This window comes from Canis lupus, chromosome 8 (assembly GCF_048164855.1).
Source record: "Canis lupus baileyi chromosome 8, mCanLup2.hap1, whole genome shotgun sequence".
Lineage (NCBI taxonomy): Eukaryota > Metazoa > Chordata > Mammalia > Carnivora > Canidae > Canis > Canis lupus.
In genome coordinates, this window is record NC_132845.1 from 5535371 (window position 1) to 5559114 (window position 23744).

The 23744-nt window shown below is 35.1% G+C and overlaps 1 protein-coding gene across 10 annotated transcripts in view; it reads left to right on the plus strand.

Annotated features, from left to right (window-relative positions):
- TNNI3K (TNNI3 interacting kinase) overlaps positions 1–23744 on the plus strand; it is a 285086-nt gene that overhangs the window by 25426 nt on the left and 235916 nt on the right. For all 10 annotated transcript variants that reach the window (XR_012034825.1, XM_072834075.1, XM_072834076.1 and 7 more), the window contains one exon: positions 9327–9437. Coding sequence is in view for 9 of the 10 variants with exons in the window: in XM_072834075.1 (XP_072690176.1) it covers positions 9327–9437 (111 nt within the window). In the remaining variant the exon portion in view is untranslated. The remainder of the gene's footprint in view (positions 1–9326; positions 9438–23744) is intronic.

A 23744-nucleotide genomic window follows, 5' to 3' on the forward strand; every position in this document is an offset into this window, starting at 1 on the left:
GAATGATGTGGGTAACAAATGAATCAAGGTGTTAGATAATATGGCAAAGTCAAATGGGAGCTAACACTTGGACTCCGTGTTTTTGAGATATAAAACGTGACGGAGACTTTCTAAAATTAGAGAATTTATGCTCCATGTAAAGGGAGCAGTCAGCATTCAGCTCCAGCTAATTATTGCCATAGAGGAAGGTAAGCCTGGTATTGCCCCAAATTTCAGAGAATCAGAAATTATGTGAAGTTTCCTAATATTTAATTTCTATTATTTCCAATTTTTAGTTGTAAATATTATGCATTCCAAACTATATACATAGTTTCCCCCGTGTGACCTGTTTATAATCTCTGGTAGAATTATGACCACCACTAAAGCGGACTGGATCTAAATTGCTTATCACTTAGTCTAAGTACATAGAATAATTCCTGGTCTGTGTTCATGAATAAATACATGTTGAATAAATAAATGAATGAAGTTATAATTCTATGGTGAATAATTCTATTATTCAAAGGAGGAAGAATCATATTGACATTGGACAAAATATGGTTCTATTTTGGTCATTAGATGTGGAAATTAGAAAATTTTGGGATATTTCCTTCAGGGATATTTTAGTGAATTTCTGGGAATAGAAAGTGTAAAAATGGACGTAAAATAAATGGAGTTGGGAAAATGTAGGCAACGACTACTTTCTGCTTCAAAAGGTAAACTGCTGCTTTCAAAAGGTAAAAGTTTAGGTGATATCTTGAGGAGTGACAGGATCACAGAAAGATTTCTACAATAGTGCATTTCTTGATCTTTTTAAAATTTTGCTCCTTTGGATAAACATAAACATTAACTGTCAGTTTACATGTGTTTTTAAAAATTTTAATATAAAGTGAATATAAGTGAAAACACATTAAAGAAATTATAATACTCAATTTGCTTTTTCAAACAGCATGTATCTGCACATTCTCCCAAACTCCTAGAGATTCTGATTAGCTCTTCCCTACTAAATTGACACTATATTTTTGAAAGAGAGAACAAGTGTATTCAAAGACCAGTTGGAAGCAGCCCACAGGATGTTATTATTTAACACTAGGAACCAGAAGAGGAAGGTCAGCAGAGGTGATGAGAAAAAAAAGAAGTCAAAAGCAAATTTAGAGGCATTACCTTGAGTACAGGTACTTATCCTAAGAGTGTGTTCCTTCTTTTTTCTTTTTTCAAAATTTCAAGCAAAGTCAAGTATTCCTGTCACACCAAAACCTTTAATAAGTGATATCTTTTGCGAAGATAAATTCAGAATTATTTCAACAAGAGGCATATAGGTGTGAACTTTCATCAGCAGTTATTTTTATACTGATTAATGGATCCTTTCATTGGAGATGTCTATGATGCATGAGGCAGCTCTAGTCCATTAAACTTTAATGCCTGGAACTAAATATGTTTCATACTAAAGTTCTGTATAGTCCCTTGCCCTAAAAGAAACCTTAATATTCTTTGAAGAGTACAAAACTGCTTTTTTACTTTTCCTTACTAGCACAAACAGGCAATAATAATTACCAGGCTGGTAGAGAAAAGATACTAAATAAAATAAACACATTATTAAAATATTTATTTGTATATCCCTGTTTTCACACCCAGAAACCCAGTCTTCTTTCCAAACCACCATGTTCAGGTCTTTCTTGCAGCTTCATGTGACATTTCAGGGAATATTAGTATATTAGAGTTAGATAGGGTATTACAGAAAACAATTTAGCCCAACTCTGATATCTTGATGGATAAAGAAATTGAAGTAATTTACAATTAAACATATTTGGGGATAGAGTGGACTAAGATGTAAGGTGATATTCCCATAGGTTGATCTTGGAGGTGGTACATTTAACGTTAATATATGAACTTACACTTGTAAAAATCTTGAGTTTATAAACATTCACACATACATTATGCGATTTGATCCCGTAACATCTCCATAAGATGGATAAAGTGGGTGTTAGATTACCTTTCTCACAGATGAAGAGCACATGGTTAGAGCTTACATGTGGAAGCCAAAAAACTGAGACTAGATTAGTTGAGGGTGGAGGGTAACACGTTGTATTGAGAAAAGCATAGGATTTAAAATCAGAAGACCCAAGTTCAAATCCCCATTCAGCTTTGATTTAAATTTACATTAAAGAAACATATTTTATGATATGGTATGCCAGTTGAGTTCTTGAAAAGCAGGGTCTGATAGGATTTTGGAGCGCAAGATATTTATCTGGAAGTGACACATGTGAAAATCAAAGGAAGGTAGTAGAATAAGCCTGGGGAAGCTATCAGACCACAATGCAGACTTACTAAAATTTTAGCCAGCCCAATGGGAGCTCCAGAGCAAAAACTGCCTATTAGAGGAGTATCACTTGAGTCGCAATGACTATCTCCTTTTACCACCAGTTTTCTCAGGCAATGACTGGGGGCCACCATGAAAAGATCTCAGCTCTATTGCTACAGTGGAATCTGAAAGAGCTAGCTAAGGGAGACTGCCAGCTAACCTCTCTCCCACAACACTCTTCGTGAAGGGAGATCTGAGTGGCATATCTCTGCATCTGCCACACAAGGGGAAATACTTTCATTTTAAATGAAAAAGGGAGATTATTTGTCTCTATATGTAGTATAGCTCAATTGTGTTCATAATAATTAATGATAAAAATTATATGTCAAGCATTATGCAAAATGCATTAATTATTTGATTTAATCCTCACAACAGCTCTATGAGATTGATACTATTATGATCTCCATTTTATAGGGAAAAAAAACCTAAAGCCTAAGAAGTTAGAAGACATGTGCCAAAAAAAAAAAAAAAAAAAGGAGACATGTGCCAAATGTAGGAAGTGGCCATTAATATGCAAACAGAAATTTACTTTGCCGTGCTAGTCTGTGCTCTATCTAGTTTCGTGAAGGGCCATACCTGGGAAAAAGAATGGAAGGAAATAAACACGCAAATGATAATAGTGATTATATGGTTATAAAGTACAGGTTATAAATTATTGATTCCTTCACTTTATTTTCTACACTTTCCACTATGACATGTTCTAGTTATCTGTTGAGGCGTAATGAGTTACCCCAAACTTATACTCTACTATAATAATCATTTTATTATTCTTATGGATTCTCAGTTCAGAAATTCAGACAAGACACAGCAAGGATGGCTTGATTCTGCTCCATTATATTTAGGGCCTCAGAGGAGAAGACACAAATGACTGGGGTACTTCATCTAGCAGAGAACTGGAATCCCTTGGAGGCTTCACATATCTGATGTCTAGGCTGGGGTGACTATACGTCTGGCTTTAGCAGGATCATTTGAATGAAAAGCTTGTATGTGATATGTAGCTTCTCTTTGTGGTCTGGGATTCCTTAGAGCCTGGCTGTCTCAAGGTAGTCAGCCTTCTTACATGGTAGCTAATAGCTTCAAGAACAATTTTACCAGAAAATACAGGAAGATAATTTGGCTTCTTATGACCTAGCCTTAGAGGAAATGTGGTTTACTTCCGCCACAGTCTTTTGATCAGAACCCAGCTGGATTCAAGGGGAAGGACCACAAATTTCATATCTGTTTAGGAAGATGATGAATGAATTAGTGCCATATTTTAAAACCTGCAGAGGACATTTCCATAATCAGAAGAAAATAATTTTTAGATATTAAAAATTCCCAGTTTAATTTTTATTCTGAAATAGAAGTAGCAAAAACAAACACCTACAGACAAATGTATGTGTGTGCATGTGTGTGTATTTAACTTATGTGATTTGGTGGTAGAGAAGCTGAGCTCTCTGACACTAATGGTTATTTATCTCGGCTTTATCTAGAGTAACAATCACAGAGGTAACAACAGGCATGATATTAGATGCTGTTTTAGAGTTTCATACATAGCACAGAATTGAAGTTGCTAACATTACAAAAAGTTTTTATCCATTTATGTAAATCTTTAGAGGCCTCTATATCCCAAATCCTATTTTTTCAAGTATTTGCTGGACAGATTTTTTTTTTTTTTTTTTTGTTCATTCAAGCCTTACCCTACCACACGAGGATTTTCTTTTGTTTAAAAAAATATACAGTGGCTTCTGGTGGCACAGTTGGTTGAGCTCTGACTCTTGGTTTTGACTCAGGTCATACCTCAGGGTCATGAGATGGAGCCCTACCTCGAGCTCTGCACTGGGCACAGAGTCTGCTTAAGACTCTTTCCTTCTCCCTCTGTTCCTCCGCATACTCTCCTTCTCAATAAATAAATAAATAAATAAATAAATAAATAAATAAATATCTTTATAATTAATTAATATTGTACACAATGTATTACAGAGGCTTATTTACCTCATACTTGAGAATGCTTCCGTGTTTCCCATTGAATGCTTATAATGTAAATTTGGCTAGATAGCACATAATGGATAACCTGTCAGTTCTCCAAAAGACCAATCCCTATTCACATCTTAAGGTCATTCTTTTAAAAACTTTGTCCTTCAATACTTGTTATATATCATAGAGAGCAAGCAATTAATATCAACTATATCAGATTTAAATTTTACCTATGTTATTCTTTTAGAGGAATTTTTTTCCCCCTTGGGAGGTGTGTACCATACTGATGACTTTTAAAATTATTCCATTAGAACAGAACACTTCTGTAGAGGAGGGGAAAAGTATTTGGGACTCACCAGTTAAATGCAACAAAATACACCAAAAGTACATCCTCTCTTTCATATTGGAACTAAGGAAAGATCAGCTAAAGCACCATGAAATGTCAGACATAAAACATGGACTTTGGAATCAAACAGACCCAAATTTGTACATAGCTCCAGCACTTAGAAACTACTTAAGGTTCTACAGGTACTTTAAATTCTTTGAATATGACTGCTATCAGCCATGATAGAGATATTAGTATTTTTCTCATAAGTAAGTTATGAAGCTTGAAGAGATGTCAATAAAACATTTTATATGATGCTTAGCCCATAGTAAGCAATTTTTAAATAGCAATGATTGTTTTGTTATATTCTCCTTAGCATAGCTTCAGAAGATAAAAGCTCTTTCTTTGTAGTAGATCTAAAAAAAAAAGAAAAATTTAGATCAGAGGTCAACTTGAGAAATCTAACCAAGGTAGGAAACCATGATTTAGTACTTCAAACTGACCTCGACATTTGACCATTCTGAAGAAATCATGACATGCTTTCCCTTACATTCCACAAATTTTGGCTAAGAAAAAAAGTATAAAGATAGTTGAGAAAAGGATGGATGTACATTTACTACAATATGCCTGATAAATATTTCATATGTTCCATTATTTTACACGTAATTATTTTAATATAACCTAGTAAAGTGCTTCTCATAAGGTAGACACTCATTAATAGATATTTGTCAAATTAAGGAGTATCCATCTTTCTACAGATTCATACAAGTTCTTCATATATTAAATATATAAACCCCTTGTTGGTTTTACATATTGTGAATATTTCTCCAATTTGTCATTTATCATATTGTATTTTTTAATACTTTTATTTGCTTAAACTTATCATCTTTCCCCTCTATTTTAAAAAATGATTTTGTGCTTAAAAAGACTTTCTTCATTTCCCTGCACTTAAATGCCCACCCATCTGCAGGGAAAAACCTTTCAAGGTGATGTCTTTTTCATTTATCTCAGAGACTACTCCTGTCTTTAGCCCTCCTTCACCTTTTAAAAATAAAAGTTACAAAAAAAATAAAATAAATAAAAATAAAAATAAAAGTTACTGATGAGGTTGGAGTTAACTTCTGTGAATTATTTTTTTCTAGAAAAGCAAAACTCATAGACATTTCCTGTCTTCCTGTATTGCTTCAGAGTTTTCCTATATTATATTACTTTGATTAATTCAGTGGATAACTGAAGCAGAAGAAGTGAAGTTGTGGGGAGGAAGTAAGGGCAAAAGAGAAATAGGAGTTCAATGATGAAGTCAATCATTTTCTTATTGGGAAGTTTTCATTGAGGGCCAAACTAAGCCCCAGTTCTTCTATGTCCAAAAGCAATGAATTTAGTGAGTATTATTTTGCCAGGTAACTTTCAAATATTTGAAATGCTTTACCACATCAGTTGTGAATGAACAGTTTGTATGTGTGTTACATTAGGACATACAATCACTGTCCCCTTTATTCATAATCAAGGAACTTAATGTAAAGGGTTATGTAACTTGTCCCCGTTGACATAGTCATTAGCAAAACTGAGATTCTAAGAGGTAATTCTAGTACCCATAGCCTTAACCCAATGTATCTTATGTAAGTATCTCAAACTTAACATATGAAAAATAAAACATTTTCTTTCTACCTCAAAAACTGCTTTTTCTTTATTATTCTTCCCTAGCTCAGGATCATGTCATTCTCCTTTCAGCTATTGCACTTGGAAAAAATCCAAACATCAAATACCAGAGCCTACAAAGCCCTATAAGATCAGGTGTCTTAGACCTCATCTTGAACATTACTTTTCCTTTCTTTTTTTTTTTTTTTTTTCCTAACCTTCTACTTAACACTAGCCCTCAAACACACTAAGTTTATTTCCATTTTAGGAAATTGCGTATTCCACTCTTAATTGCTCCCTGATTTCCAGTGACCATCCTTGAAATTGTCACTTGGATTTCTTATTTTTGGTATTTATCATTTATCTCAAAGTGTACCTTCTCAGTGAAGCTTTCCCTGACTACTCAGTTGTAAGTAGCCACTCTATCATTTGTTAGTTTTCCTTCACAGTCGTTAGTACTTTATGATACTGTATATGATATTCTCTTATTTGATTATTTATTGTTTATTTATTTATTTGAAAGAGAGGGAGCATAAGCATGTGAATAGGAGGAGAGGGGCAAAAGGAGAGGGAGAGAAGAGAAAGAATCTCAAGCAGACTCCCTGCTGAACATGGGACCCAATGCAGGGCCCAATCCTAGGACCCTGAGATCATGACCTGAGCCAAAATGAGCCAGACGCTCAACCAACTGAGCCACTCAGACACCCTGTCTTATTTGTTTATTTTATCTCTCTCTTCTTATATGTATATGGTAAAAATATAAGCTCCATGAAAGCAGAAATTTAACTGTTTTACTCAGTGTCATGACCCCTCTGCTCAGAACAGTGTTTCACATACCATATATGCTTAATAACTACTTGTTAAGTACATGAAAGGTTTATTGAAAAAGGGAATGTTGTCATCAAAACTATGCATAAGAATGTTTATTGGGTAACAGTATGGAGGCTGGGCTGCAGGGAGAAAAGGCTTGATCATGGAGACTAGTTAGAAGACTGTAAAATGGAAGGTGATGTTAGAAGTAAGAAGAAATGTAGGAAGTACTAGTGAGTTAAAACCAGCAGAACTCTGAAACTGATTGAGTTGAAGGGTTTCAAAATCATTTGGAATAAGAAAATGCCATTAATATTAATAAAAATACTAGGAGATGAGAGATAACACTGGGAAAATTATGAATGGTATTTACAAGAGCAATTCTGAATTTTTAATTTGAGATGCCATTGATAGGCAGGATGTATGGATGGACTTGGAGGGATTTGGACTAAAGATAAAGTTATCTGATTGTATTAGAATTGCCAAAAGGTGGCATTTGGAATGAAAAAGTTGCTTGGGGCTAAACTCACTTTTTGGAGGCAGATGGAAACAAAGAGGAGGCCAAGAAAAAGAAATCAGGAATATGTGGTTTTAGGACAGCAAAGCAGATTAGGATTTCAAGAAGAAAGAGACCATCTGCCTATGAGAAGAGGAGGATTGACATTGGATTTGGTAAATAAAGTTACTTTCTGAAACTGAGGAGGCTGACTTCAGCACAATGGTGATTCCTTCTGTCTCAGGTGGAAGAAACTAGCATGCAATTTCTCTGATGATATAAGGCAAGGACAAAGGGAGAAGATATGATATAAGAAAGAGCAAATTTCAATGTGTAAGGAGCATAGTGAACTCAGTTGGGATTTATATAAGATTTGGGTATACACAGCTAGAAATCACTAAAGAAATGGGATCAGAGCTATCAGCAGTGAGTGTCAATAACTTTTTCCAGAAGCCTGGAAAATGAAGGCAAGGATAGAGATAAGATGTAAGTCTATAGTCTGAACAGAAAGAGCCAGTGGACTAGTAAAGGAACACAAAATCTTTAACTTATTTGGTAGAAGAGGTATGCAGAGTAGAAAATTTGGAAAGTATAACATTAATTTTGCTATTTAGAATTCTTTACCAAAGTTCTTTCTTTTTCATTTTTTATGACTTTTCCTTTTTTATAATCTCGTTACATGTAACAGGACTAAGAAATCAAACTTTTTTTAAACGAGAGGATCTTCTAAACCAACAGTGTGTGAAATAATATGTTTATGCATAAATGCAGTGGCCTATCCCGTGAAGACTTTCGTGCCACAGAGTGTTTTTGAGATGTTGGTGGGCCAAGTATTATAGAAGTTGTGGTTTGAGTTCTTACTCTGAGAGAGAAGGTTAAACATGAAGACCTTTCTTGAATTCCCTTCCAATGGTGGGGGTTTTATGAATATGACCTTCCATATCACTCTTTCAAATGTTTTGACTCATAAAGTATATAATAGTAATTTTTCATAGGATAATTTAGAAAAATAGTGGTTTTTAATTTTTTATGAACCATTTTTGAAGTCTTACCATGTACTAGGTTTAAGTATGTTAATGCATATGAAACGTTGATTACATAATAAAAATTCAATGAATGTAAGGTACTATTAATATTGTGAAAAGTTCCCTGTCTCTCCAAAGACAGAAATGCAGTGCAAATAATAGTATGAGGAAAGTAAGGATCACTTTAGCCATTGCATAAATTATTCTAACTCACAGGCCTAAATACTACTTCAAACATTTTCACAGTTAAAATGAGTCAAGTTAAGAAAGACACTACTGATTAATTATGTATAAGCCCATGACACTATATGTCATTAATTATGCAGAGGAGCCATGACACACATGTAGAGAAGAAGCAATTATGGAATTACCAGGGAATAGTCCACTGCAGTCACTCCAGTCACGCAGTTGCCAGGGAAAGCACATTTATCGGAGTGACCTACACACAAGATTGAGTTGAGTTTGCAAGAGCCTCACCATAGGTAATGTCCTTTCTATCTTTCATGGTCAAGTGGTAGAGGATTGATTGAAACTGAATAGCCCTGTCATTTGCTCCTACATTTCAACCATTTGAGAGTTGCTCTCTGCCGTCTCATGTGCTCTTATGCCAGAAATCACACGTAGGTTTTCTTTGAGCGCCTAAACTGTCTGACAGTCAGGGAATCAATATATCCTGTTGCACAGTGTCCAAACCTGCTATTAGTAGAAAAGTAACACTAAAGATGTGTTTCCTTACAGGACAGTGCGGAATTGATCACTTCTCTGCTTCACAGTGGAGCTGACATACAGCAGGTTGGGTATGGTGGCCTCACTGCCCTGCATATTGCTACAATCGCTGGTCACCTAGAGGTAAGTCTCACCTCGCTCACCTGTGAAAGCAAACCTGGCTCTTTTGATTCTTCTTAACTATTATCAAAGGCTGGCTTTTGAGATTCTAGGAGTTGGTTTATTTTTTTAGCTACTGAACACATATATTTATTTTGAGGGTCAAGTTAAGCTATATAAATGTTCTTTTGAGAGTGGGTTCAATCTGTTTTGTAACAATGTAATCAAACATCAATTAATATAAAGATGACTGGATACACACAGGCTTTACAGCAGTGATTAACAGCATAGATTTTGGAGTCAGGCTGATGGAGTGATGGAGTCATTTTTCATCTCGTTGTGTTTACCTTAAGCAAATTTTTGTACCTCATGACCTCTGTTTTCTTCATTTATGAAAGAGAAACAGTAATAGGCCTATTATATTGATTAAACTAGATAATCCATATAAAGCACTTTACAGATTGCTTCAAATAGATTAAGGACTCCATGAAAGATCAGTCATTCATTCCCTTAGGTATTATTTGATTTATTAAGTATCTATTGTGTGGTAGATATTGTTCTAGTTCTGAGGTGAGACTAGCAAAAAGGACAGGCAAAACTCCATTTTCTTCTAATTTAGTTGTAGAGAATGAGAGTCAATAAAAAAAGTATAATGTCAGTAGTGAGTATTAGAAAAATAATAAAACAAGGTAGAATGAAAACAGAATGCTAAAGTGGGCACCATTTAAATATACTATATAGCGAAACTGTATAGAAAATATATGTGATAGCACATGCAAAGACCCCGTGGCAGGAAAGAATTAGTTGTGTTTGAGGGAAATGCGTAAGCCAAAGTCATTAGTGTGGTATGACCTAGAGATAGAGTGATGGAGACGAGATCAGGGGGATGTTGACAAAACAGATCACAAAATGTATTTAAAGACCATAGGAAGGACTCTGGATCTTGTCCTAGATATAACTACTGAAATATTAATTTCATACATATAAAGCACTTTCATTTGTATTATTTGTTTAACTTAAGCTTCCTCATGAAATAGTTTTTAGCATCACTGTCAACTGATAGATATAAAATCTTGTATCATCTGCCTTTACATACTGCAAAACCATTGAGAAAAAGAGCCACATCTGGAATCCTGGTCCGTTTACTCAAAATTCCCATGATTTTCACACTGTATTATTTGTGGTAATCACAATATGTTTATTATAAAATTGTTATCTGTTTCTCCCTTTTAGTCATGTTACACGTTAAATTGTACTTTCTTTGCTAACAACTGTGAGCAAGTAGAGCTGCATATAAAATCATACATAAAACCTATAAAATAGATGCGATCCACCTCCCTTAACAGAATCACTTTAAAGGGCTCTTACATTCAATAAATATTGATACATCTCATTGAGAGAAAAATAATGTCCTGCGTGCTGACATTTCCACCCCTCACTATATTTTTTTCTCCCCCCCCAAAAAAAAATAAAACATTTTTGGTGAGATTCACTGTAAATATAAGTGAATCTGTTACTTATAAGAAGGGAAATTTCATTAGCATTAGCATCACCTACATATCAGTGTTTTCCAAAAAAGAAACCAACTGAGGCCAGTGATAAAGTATATGGAAGGTAAACATTAGGAAGTCTGGGTAGAGGAACTGATAAAGTAGACGTGAAGTTCCAGTGAGATATATTCAACCTCGTAATGCCCGGAAAATGGGAGAATATGTTTTGCAAGACAAAATCCTTTTTGTCTAGTGCTGAGCTGATTACGTTTGTGAGGGATAGAATTACAACAGTTTCAAAAGCAAGGTACTTAAGAGCTTGGTCTCTTTATCTCCTATTCAAATAGCTATTTTTCTTGCTTCATAAATTGTAGTGTAGAAGGAAATGTAGTTCTACCAACCTAGGGCAAACTTTGCCAAAATCTTTCCAGGTAGGTCTCTACTCTTGTCTTGCATTGCTTCATAGATTCTCCAACTTCCTCTATTAGCTGTTGTGTAACATTTAATGACTTTTATTGTCAATCACTGCTGGTACATAAAGCAGGTGTATATACATTAACCTTTATTCTCTTCTTATCTAATGGACTAATTAACTTACAAATCAGATAATAAAAGAAAATGGTATTCAAAAAGCCTTCAAGCATCATACTCAAAATGCAAAATTCTTTTTCTTTGAATTATTTTTCCAAAGCTATTAATGCAATAAATACTCACTTTTAATATATTTTCTTCCCCTCACATTCATTTATTCATTTAATAAATATTTTAAACCTCTACTTTATCCATAGCCTAGTGCTAGAATGTGGGAACGATATAAGAGATAAGACATAATTTTCCTTCTAAAGGCTTTATAGCATAGCTAGACACACAAAATTAATATACAGGAAAAATTATATAAACAGTTCAAAACTAAAATAGTAAGGAAGGAAGGGGAAAGAGTCAAGGATCAAAGTGAGTTTGGTAATTAGGAACAATTAGAAATGTGATAATTACATGGCGTGGAATGACAATACAAAATACGAAGTGTTAGGAGTTCACTGGGGAGAAAGATCAACTTGGACTGAAAGAGTTGGGGAAGGATTTATGAGAGGGGTTTTGAAGTTAGGCTAAACTTTAAAGAACAGTGAGAATTGGGCAGAGAAAAGAGGAATCATGTCCAGAAGTGGTAAGAAGAATGAGCTGAACACATCCATATTTAAGGGAGAGTGAATTTAATGCTAGTTGAATACACTGTAAAGAGTCCCTATAAATAAATTTGGATGTTAGGAATGGATCAGACTAAGGAAACTTAGTCCAAGGAGTTTAATTCAATTCAATAAGCAATTATTGTAGTGTATGATGTATAACACACATGTCTAAATGGTGCAATAGATAAAGAGATGAATAGAAGACAGAAATTCCTGCTCTTTAAAGACACAGCCAATAGGATTTTTTTCTCAACAGGAAATGACAAGCCATTGAGACTTTTTGAGCAAGGGAACGATTGGAGATTTTATAAATAATGTATTGAAGAAGACTTCTTTGAAAATTTTTTTTAATTTTTATTTATTTATGATAGTCACAGAGAGAGAGGCAGAGGGAGAAGCAGGCTCCATGCACCGGGAGCCCGATGTGGGATTCAATCCTGGGTCACCAGGATCGCGCCCTGGGCCAAAGGCAGGCGCCAAACCGCTGCGCCACCCAGGGATCCCAAGAAGACTTCTTTGAACAAAGTTTTCAGTATAGATTCCAGAGTGATGATATGATGATTAAAGAAAGAGACAGGAAAAAAGAAAGAAAGAAAGAAAGAAAGAAAGAAAGAAAGAAAGAAAGAAAGAAAGAAAGAAAGAAAGAAAGAAAGAAAGAAAGAAAGAAAGAAAGAAAGAAAGAAAGAAAGAAAAGAAGAAAGAAAGAAAGAGAGAGACAGGGATAAAAGATTGGGTAAAGAAATCAATTGGGAAGAGAAATCAATTAGCTTCAATATGCTGATCTACTGATGACATCCAAGTTTTCAAGCAGAGATATTCATTAATCATTTAGAAATATACAACTGGCATTCAGTGGAGAAGTTGGGGTTTAGTATAAATTTTTGAAAATTATACATGAAGAGTTGATATTTGAAGCTGGAAGTTGTAAAGTAGGTCTAATAGGTAGCCAGGGACTGAGCCCCTATTCATAGGGACTTGAGGAATTACTGAATAGCCAATTAGGGACAAAGAAGGATTGGTCACAGTGGTGTACGGAAAACAAGGGGATTGTGCTATCACAACAATGAGGAGTATGGAGACTTTCAGTAGATAAAAGATCCTGGCAATCAAATGGTATAGAAAGTACAATGAGTAGAATGGGATAAAATGCATAAGGTTTTTACTTATCATACCAAACATTTAGGTGCTTATTTTCACTCCTGCTTTTCACTGTTGGTTAGCAGAGATGGCGACAGTGAATCAGTGGGAGTTCCCTTTCATTAGTAGTCACTTTCTTTTATTGCCCACCTGTCCCTAGGCAACAATAACTGATGCTAAGTCTGACAGCCGTCTTTGTCTACACGTATCAAATTCAGAACCTCCATTAGTGTCTCAAGTGTGTTTGCTCTCCCATAATTGTGAATCCTATTAAACAATTTTACAATAAAATTTACATTGACTAGGCAGCTGTCTCCTTCAATAATAAAAGAGAACATGTGCTGTGGATTCCTAGACATGCTGATTGCAATTCAAGACTCAGATTTAAGCTTACTGTGCTTTGAAAAGCAGGCAAATAGTGCTTGTCCTGGGTCTCACTACCTCTCCCTGATTTATCCATCTATCAATACATGTGCATATGCTGCTATATACAAGGCCCAAGATCCTGTCAGCAAGCTACAAAAATGCATTAAACCTTCTTCTCCCCTTTGAATCCAGGAGGCTCATGAGTCATATGCTCTGTCAACCATAGAAAGTGAAAAATAGTAGCTAATGTTTGGTGGTGCTTTACTGCTCATGTGCATTTGTCATTTGGCTCCCTCATTAGATAGCTACCATTAGACTCAGTTTATCAATGAGGAAACTAAGGATTAGAAAAGTTAAGTGTCTTCCATAGGGTCATTCAGGCAGTAAGTAAAAGAGATGAGTAGGACTCAAATCTGGTTATCTACTTCAGATCTGTAGTCTTGTAAATAAAAGAGTACTCATTCCCTTTTGACTCTTGTATGTGTTGCTAAAACAGGCTTAGACCCATAAGACACAAAAAATGTATGCAGAAAACAAAACATAAACTGAATATCTTACTATCTAAGGCGAAGCACCATTGCTACATATACAAATTAAGCAACATTAATTGATTCAAGAATAACTTTATATATGGGTATATGGGCACCAAACTCGTGGACGTATAATGCGTATGTGTGAGCATACAACACACACATCCCCGAAGTGTAAAACACTTTATACTTAGATAATTCTTTTAAAAGCTGTTACACTTTGGTGTCTCATGCTGTAGTTTCTAAAGTTATCAGGAAACAAATCATTTATCTGTAGCTGTAGACAACTGTTTGAATAGCAAGCAGAAAAGCATGTCTGAGATGACACAATATGTAATATATAGGGGCTGTGGAGTGTTTTATTTCTCACAGAAAGTCACAGTTTCATATACACTTTGTGCAGGTGAGAGTATTATTTTTACAGTTGAATTTATTCTATCCTACCTTATCTTTTTTTTTTTCAGATTGTAAACACTTATCCAAACACTGCTTCAGAAATGCTTCCCAGTTATTTTGGAATTTATTTCTGATTTCAAGGAAACGCAATTGATGTTGTTCCAGTTCACTCTTAACTAAATCATCTGAATGTTTCAGGAGAGAGTTTTGTTTACCGTGAAGCTCCTTACTCTAAGTTATTTCTTTTAAAATGCTTTAGTTTTCTCCCCAAAGACACAAACAAGTGAATGCTTGGAATTATAAAATGTGGTTTCTCTCTCTCTCTCTCCATCCCTCCCTCCCTCCCTCCCTCTGTCTCACTCTCTCTCTTTCTTAAAGAGATAATGTGATAATGTACTCAGGAGTTTTATAACTTAAGAGTATCGGATCTGCCTCCAGTCTTATGAATAGGCAGTAGTCCCTTATGAACTCCATTCCAAATTAGAGAAAGGAGGACCCCAGGCCATTTCACAGTGTGTGGTACGGTTGCCTTACCTCTGATGTCTCCCAAAATTTTGCAGGCAGAGAAACAAATCCTATCTGAACATCATGGGATACTGCAATTCAGGTACAAAAAGCTTGGCAAGTTGCAAATATGCCAGTTAATGCACATTATTGTCACCAGTTGTTCGAATGTCACTCTAGGGAATGCCATTAATGGTTGATAGGTATTCTAATTACCATTCTTTGGCATGAACTTTAAACTTGGTCTAAATAGTCACTTGCAGTTCTGTGATGCCAAACTTTATTATTCCTTCATGTCAAATGATGAAGTCTGAAACTAAACCTTTATTATGCACATAGTCTTTAAGAACTGAGACCTGATTTAGGAATGAATACCACATCTCCTGTGGCATTCAGAAGTGGTTTTTCTCAGAACTCAAAACCAAGAAGCTCTATATCCTAATTTCTGAATGTGCTTGGTGTTACAGAATCCTGTTTAGTAAGTGCAAGGAGACAGTGTCCTACTGTCTAGGCTTTTGGTCTAGAGAGTGAGACGAGATCATAGATTATACATCATAATTAGGAATTTTATGGTTTCTTTATTTTATTAAAGATTTTTATTTATTTATTTATGAGAGAGAGAGACAGAGACAGAGACACAGGCAGAGAAAGAGGCAGGCACCCTGCAGGGAGCCTGACATGGGACTCGATCCCAGAACTCCAGGATCATGCCCTGGGCCAAAGGCAGGCACTTAACCACTGAGCCACCCAGGGATCCCATATGGTTTCAAAAGCGGTACCTTAACTGTGTATCAATTATGTAAGACTGATACAAGAGGACATTACCTTCCTTGAATGTCACTTTTTTTTTTTTTGGACTCAAGTCTTTGCCATAGGTTCTATCAGCTATTATTAAATATTAAGTATTGCTTTTGGGGTGAGGCAAAAGAGCATAAGCAGGAAAAGCTTTATAGGCTAATAAAATGTAAATGAAGTGTTCATCAGCTTGCTACTATGGCAAATGATGAAAGAAACATTACCTGAGACATTAGATTCAAAGATTATTGCTAATCAAATCAGCCTGAATGAGAAATCTCTTTGTAACCATTTGTTTGGTGTGAATTTGCCTCTCTATGCTAACACTCCTGTGTACTGAATTTGATTCCAATATCCTAGACACTCCATTCATTTTTTTTTTAAAGAGATAGATATAAAAAAGAGAGAGGGAGAGATAGGGATTCCTGGGTGGCTCAGCGGTTTAGTGCCTGCCTTTGGCCCAGGGGGTGATCCTGGAGTTCCGGGATGGAGTCCCACATCAGGCTCCTGCATGGAGCCTGCTTCTCCCTCTGCCTGTGTCTCTGCCTCTCTCTCTCTCTGTCTGTAATGAATAAATAAATAAAATCTGTAAAAAAAAAAAAAAAGGGAGGGGTATCATTTAAAAAAGATAGATATAGATAAGATATATATAACATGATTTATATATAAATATATCACATTTATATATAAATCATGTTATGCCATGTATCAGCTAGGCAGAAATAATTTCTGTGCTAGATATGTGTGACATTTGATAAGAAACAGCTATAGATTTTGATGCATGTGCACTTAACCTTCTTCTTCAATGCCACATTCTCTACCAGGAATTTGCAGGCTGAGATATGAATCAAAGTTTCTACAGCGTGTTTAAGTCACACCCCCAGAGTTTCAGAATGTCTAAGCCCCCGATGTCCCAGGATGGCCGGAAATTGCTACTCTTGTTCCCCTCGTTTAGGAATACATGAGAAGACCAATATTTTCAATATTACTTTAAATACAGTAATAAAGTAGGTGGTGAACAGTACTTACTTTCTCTCAGGGATGCTCCATTGTGGGATGGTATTTAGGGAGTAGGGCCCTTTACGTATTTTATCCTTCCTAAACCTTGCATGAGCCATTCTCCCTGATGGCTTCCTTTGGTGGATCTCCAAAGAACTTTGAGAAACTTTCCGAGGTCGGGGTAGTGGGAGTGAGAGCCCAGGGCCCCCACTAGTGGCTCCCAACAGCTGAGCTCTGTCACAAGCACCTCTTTTCTGAGGTGTCCCTCAAAGGCACTCAGCACCTCTGCCTCTTATCCCTTGTTCTTCCACAACTGAATATCAGACTAATATAGCCATTATAAAGCAGGGAACTGTTAAGGAAGTCACACAAAGGTTTCTAGAGTTACTCTGAAATACAATTCAAGTGTAAGTACTTGAAGTTACCTTTAACCTTCCTTCCTTTAACTTTCCTCTGTGCCCTGAAGCAGGCTACTAGCTCCCTCAGTTCTGGGCTGAGCTGTTTCATAATTACTGCACATTTCCACATCTGAGAAAGACCCTGCCAAGAGCTGAAGAGTCATTTTCATAATTCTCTCCTGAAAGGTACACAGTGAGCTATCCAGGAGACTTCCCACCCATCCTCAAAGTTCAGCTGAGAGGCTGCCTTCCTAAAATTGCTGGATTCCTCTAGCTTGAGGTGTTTTCATGTTTCTAACATCCAATCGTACTTTATTTATACCTTTCTTGTACTATTTAGCAATGCTTATTTTACAAATGTGGTTTCATTTTGTTATTTTATATATCTTTCTTGAGCATAGGAATCGCATGTTAAAGATATTTATAGTTCCAGCATTGTATAGTAGGTTTTTACCTATAGTAGGTTTTTAATTAAAAAAGCCTACTATATTTGTATGTTGAATGACTAAATTAATGATTATTTTTTTAAGATTTTATTTATTTATTCATGAGAAACACAGAGAGGAGAGAGAGAGGCAGAGACACAGGCAGAGGGAGAAGCAGGCTCCATGCAGGGAGCCCGACGTGGGACTCGATGCCAGGACTCCAGGATCACGCCCTGGGCTGAAGGCGGCACTAAACCGCTGAGCCGGGGATCCCTGGGTGGCGCAGTGGTTTGGCGCCTGCCTTTGGCCCAGGGCGGGATCCTGGAGACCCGGGATCGAATCCCACGTCGGGCTCCCGATGCATGGAGCCTGCTTCTCCCTCTGCCTATGTCTCTGCCTCTCTCTCTCTCTCTCTGTGACTATCATAAATAAATAAAAATTAAAAAAAAAAAAAAAACCGCTGAGCCACCCGGGCTGGCCAAAATTAATGATTATTCAAGTGGTCTTTTACAAATCACACAGAATGAGGAAAATGATTTCTCCTCTCAGTGCATGCACAAGAGATTTAATGATACCTTTAAAAAAGAAAGTAGCTTACAAAATTACAAGCAATTTTCATGAATAGCTTAATACAAATTACTCTTATAAAAATCAATAAAATATAGAGTCTATACAAACAAAAATAGTAATTGTTTTTTTTAAACTTTGCCCAGTCAATATATCTTTTTTCAGTTTTAATTTATTTATTACATGTTAATAATATTTTTTTATTATTTTAGGCTAAAACAAATTTTAAAGATAATCAAATACAGTTCCATTTAAGCTAGCACTTTCATTTTCTTCTAACATCTTCTAATCATTTGTGGAATTCTGTATGCTTTTATTTTTTTAATTTTATTTATATTCCAGTTAATTAACATATAGTCTAACATTAGTTTTAGGTGTACAATTTAGTCATTCAACACTTCGATACAGCCCCTGATGCACATCACAATAAGTGAACTCAGATTTAAAATATAAAGGAGGAATTTGGACTTAATCTAATGAAGTTTGACCCCACCAAAAGAGAGTAACAGAGTTTGAATTTAGTCCACTCCACAAAAAAGAAGTCCAACATACCCATAAGGGAGCATTGTCAGTCTTTCAGATCTGCATCTCTCTCTCTCTATGACTTGGCTGAATTTTCCTAATCTCCATTCTAATCAGTAATGTTGTCTCCAATCTCACATGCGAATTGTGTTCTCTGGCATAAAATCAGTTACTCACAGTCTTGTGTTATTACGCAGCCTGAGCACTGATAGCTTGTGATCCATTTATGAACTGTCAAGATAAATAAAGATCTTCAGATTATTTATATCTGCTATTTCCCCAGTAAACTTATACTTTGAGAATTATTATATGTCTAATCCCTCTCCAACTTGGTTTTATATCTTTTAGCCTAATTGATTGCCAAACTGAATATACAACTTTCACATTGATGATACAAGAAGGGTGGACATGTATTGTTTCAATAAGTAACGTGAACTGGTTTAGATTTTGGCACTCCCACCAGCAAGCATGATAACATAAACTGTTGAACACCTAATCGATAAGTTGTGGGATTATAGTATTTTATAGTAAAAGCCTTTGAATTTTTTAGTGATGTCTTATTGTTTCTATTAAGTAGCTGCTTCTAGCTTTTCTGGGTATCCCCACGAAAGGGAAAATCAGGCAAATTTAATAATTTTCAGCTAACTAAACACTCTTTAAGTACTCCCACATATGAGTATACTAGTATGGGGTTACAGAGACATAGAGGATACATTCTTGAGTATCTTGGGATACTTTGCCATTCTACACTTCCTTCTTCTTGGCAAGAGACCAAGTCTGAGCCCTCACTGGAACTTCTGGAATTGTTGAGATTGTGTCTAATTTAGGTAACCAGATTTTTAAAGTTATAGTTTAAATAAAATTTGTAATTGAACAAATTCAGTACTAATTAACTTACCTTTGCTGAGGTGCCTGGGTGACTCAATTGGTTGAACATCCAGCTCTTGATTTCAGCTCAGGTTATGGGATCAGCACTGTGTTGGGCCCCACGCTGTGGGGAGTCTTTGCCTCTGCTCCTCCCCCAGTGCATGTGCACACACACTCACTCTCTCATTAATTGATTAATTAATTTAACTTTGATATACTGCTATCAAAATTATGTGGAAACTCTCTGTTTTAGACCTTAAAATTTTGCATATGCTATAACCCAGCAAATCAACTTCTAGAAATTTATTTATGGAAATAAGAAATTGGGTTGCAAGAACACTCATGTACAGTAAATAAGGAAAAAATCTAAATGCCCAGAAATAAATATTGATTAAATCAATCTGATACATGGGTACAAAGGATACTATGCAGTCATTACACACGACATTGCAGAAGTTTACATAGTTACGTGGAAGGAGGCTCACAAGGACTTATGAAACGCTGACATTATTTAAGCTTCATTTTACATTCAAGGTTCTTCTTTTCTTTTTTAGTTTATCTTATTAGTAGGGTGAATACATTTTCTTAAAAATATAACTTTACAAAATTGGCTACACAATTAATGGCTACACACTTTACTCCACTCATTGCTACCCAAAGGTAACTGCTATTCACATTCTGATGGATATGCCTCCAGATGTTTCCATATATATTTACATAAAAATATACAAAAATATAATCACACTAAATGATTCTAAAGACTTTTTCCTATTTAAAACATACTTGGGACAGCTTTCTAACTTAAAATTATTTTTACTGAAAAAAAATATCATGCATACAAATGGATATGTGTAAATAAACATATATGAAATTCCTCATGAAAGCTTCATGTTACCTTTTTTGTGACTCTCTCTCTCTCTCTCTTGATTTATAATAACTCCTCTCTTGCTCTCCTTGAAATTGTGTATATGTGTGTATATTTTTAACATCATGAATCATATTTTTTTTGTTTTTAACATTTTTATGTTCTTGAGTATTATTATATGGAATTACATATTTGTTGTGACATGTTTATTTTGTTCAACGTTATATTTGTAAGATCCATGTTAGCTTGTGTAGCTGTGATCCATTTATTCTTCCACAAGTTATTCATCCAGTTTCTTCTTGATGAACATTTGAGTGGCTTTAAATATTTTGCTGTTATTGACAATGTGGTATGATAATTTTTGTATGTATTTCCTGGACTTCAGGAAGAACAAGGTCTTCTTTGGGACATCTAGGATTAGAACTGTTAGGTTATAGAATATGTAAATAAATGTTTAAGGGGTTGAACTAGTTGACAGTCCTTCCCAGTGTATAGACTGTATGATTGTTTTCTTGATTCATATCCCCACCAACATTAGTACACTAGGCTTGTTTTTCCCTGAAGCTGGAAGATATGGAATAGTATCACGTTTCGGTTTCAATTTGAATTTTTGGTTTACTTATGAGATTGAACACTTCTCAGAGTTTCCTTTTTTATGAAGTTCCTTTGTGTATCTTTCTGTTGAATGGCTAGTCTACTTTTAATTGGCTCACAGAACTGTTTTCAATGTACTATGAATAATAATTTTTTTCAGAGGTAAGAAGAGAGAGAAAGAGAGGTGGGGAGAGGCAGACGGACAGGGAAAGAGACAATCTTAAGCAGGTTCCATTTGTCGTGCAGAGTCCAAGGCAGGGCTCACTCTCACAACCTTGGGACCGTGACCTGAGCAGAAATCAAGAGTCAGACACGTAACCAACTGAGCTACCAATGCACACCATGAATAATAATTTTTAAAAAATTATTATACACTCATAAAAAGCTTATTATGTGCCAGGAATGTTCTGAGCACATTGTACAAATTATCTTTTCAGCTGCGGTATGGACATCATTATTAATTTTGTTTTACAAACTAGGAGACTGAGATACAGAAAGGTTAAATAACTTGACAAAGGTTATTTAGTAGATCACAAAAAGTTGATGAGTAAGTGATACTCTATCCTAGGTTGTGTGACTTTACCACTATGATCTTAATCACCATTACTAAACTGTCTCCCCTTTCTCCTTTCTAGTTATATGTGCTACAAATATCTTCTAATTTATTGTTTAAGAATCCCTGGGATTCTATGTGAACTTATTTTCTCATATTATCTGTTTAAAGTTTGGTGCTTTGTCTTTAATATTCAGTATTTTAGCCATCTAAAATTGATTCCAGTTTATGGTGTGAGGTATGGGTCCAACCTAATTTTTTTCTATGTTCAATTGTCTTGGTAACTATTGGTGAAAAGCATATTTTTCCCTATTGATTTATAATACCAACTCTGTCATATATCAAGTACCTATTTCATTGAGAATCTGTTTCTAAATCTTTATTCTGTTCAGTTGATCTACTTGAATATTTATGGAACATTACCACAGTATCTTAATTACCAGCTATAGAAAAAGTCTTAGACACTCTATCTAAATATTCACTTATCATGCAAAATTGCTCACAATGTCCTCTTAATATTTTTTGAAATTTCCATAGTATCAATTTTGGTATGTTCTTTTTCATTCCTGATGCTAGTTATTTTGGTCTCCTTTTACTTGTTAGTCTTATCAGAAGCTTAGTAATTTTATAACTCTTTCCAAGGAATCAGCTTCTGGCTTTGTTGATTTTCTGTTTGTTTTCTTTTTCATTGATTTTTGCTCTTACCTTTTCCATTTTTTAATTTATATTTATTGGCACATACTTAACATACAATATCCTATTGGTATGACACTGGCACAGATCACTGTAATAAGATTGTATAAGAACTTACAAAAAAAAAGAACTTAACAATTATACATTTCGGGTGTTAACCCTTTATTGGATGTATAATTTGCATATATCTTCTCCCATTCAGTAGTTTGTCTTTTTATTTTTTTGAAGGTTTCCTGCACTATGCTTTAATAAGTTTTTAGTTTGATATAATTTTGTTTACTTTAGCTTTTATTCCACTTGCCTTAGAAGACTGGTTCAAAGACATATTGCTAAGACCAGTGTCACAGAGCTTATTGCCTATGTTTTCTTCTAGTAGTTTTATGGTTTCATATCTTACATTTAAGTCTAATCAATTTTGAATTTATTTTTATATATTGTATAAGGTACAGATCCTGCTGTATCATTCTGCATGCAGCTGTCCAGTTTTTCCAGTACCATTCATTGAAGAGACTATCTTTTCCCCATTGTATATTCTTCCCTCCTTTGTCATAGATTAATTGACCATAAATTGGTAGGCTTTTTTCCTGGGTTCTCTATCTTATTCTAGAAATCTATATGTCTATTTTTGTGCCAATATCAAACTGTTTTGATTACTTTAGCTTTGTAGGATGTTTTGTAATCAGAGAGCATGATACCTCCAGCTTCGTTCTTCTTTCTCAAGATTGCTTTTATTTGGGGTCTTTTGTGGTTCCATACAAATTTTAGAGTTCTTTGTTTCAGTTCTGTGAAAAATGTGGTTGATATTTTGATAAGAATTTCATTCAATCCATAGATCACTTTGGGTAGTATGGACATTTTAATATTCTTCGTATGGACATTTTAATATTCTTCTTATCTGTGAACATGGAATATCTTTTTATTTGTGCCATTTGCAGTTTCTTTCATCAGTGTCATAGTTTTCAGAATCCATGTCCTTTATTTCCTTGGTTAAATTTATTCCTAGATGTTTTATTCTTTATTTTTTTGATACAATTGTAAATGGGATTGTTTTCTTAATTTCTTTTTTTTTTAAGGTTATCTTTTTAAAGAGAGAGAGAGCACATGAACATGCACAGGGAGGGGGGCAAAGGAAGAAGGAGAGAGAGAATCTTAAGCAGGTTTCACACCCTGTGCAGAGCTCATTGGGGGGCTTGGTCTCACAATCCTGAAATTATGACCTGAGCCAAAATCAAGATTTGGACACTTAACTGACTGAGCCACCCAGGTGCTCCAATTTCTTTTCCTGATAGCTTGTTATTAGTGTATAGGAAAACAACTGGTTTCTGTATGTTAATTTTGTGTCTTGTGACTTTACTAAATTTGCTTATAAGTTCTAACAGTTTTTTCTGGAGTCTTTACTGTTTTCTATATACAGTATCAAATCATCTGAGAGTAGTGAGTTTT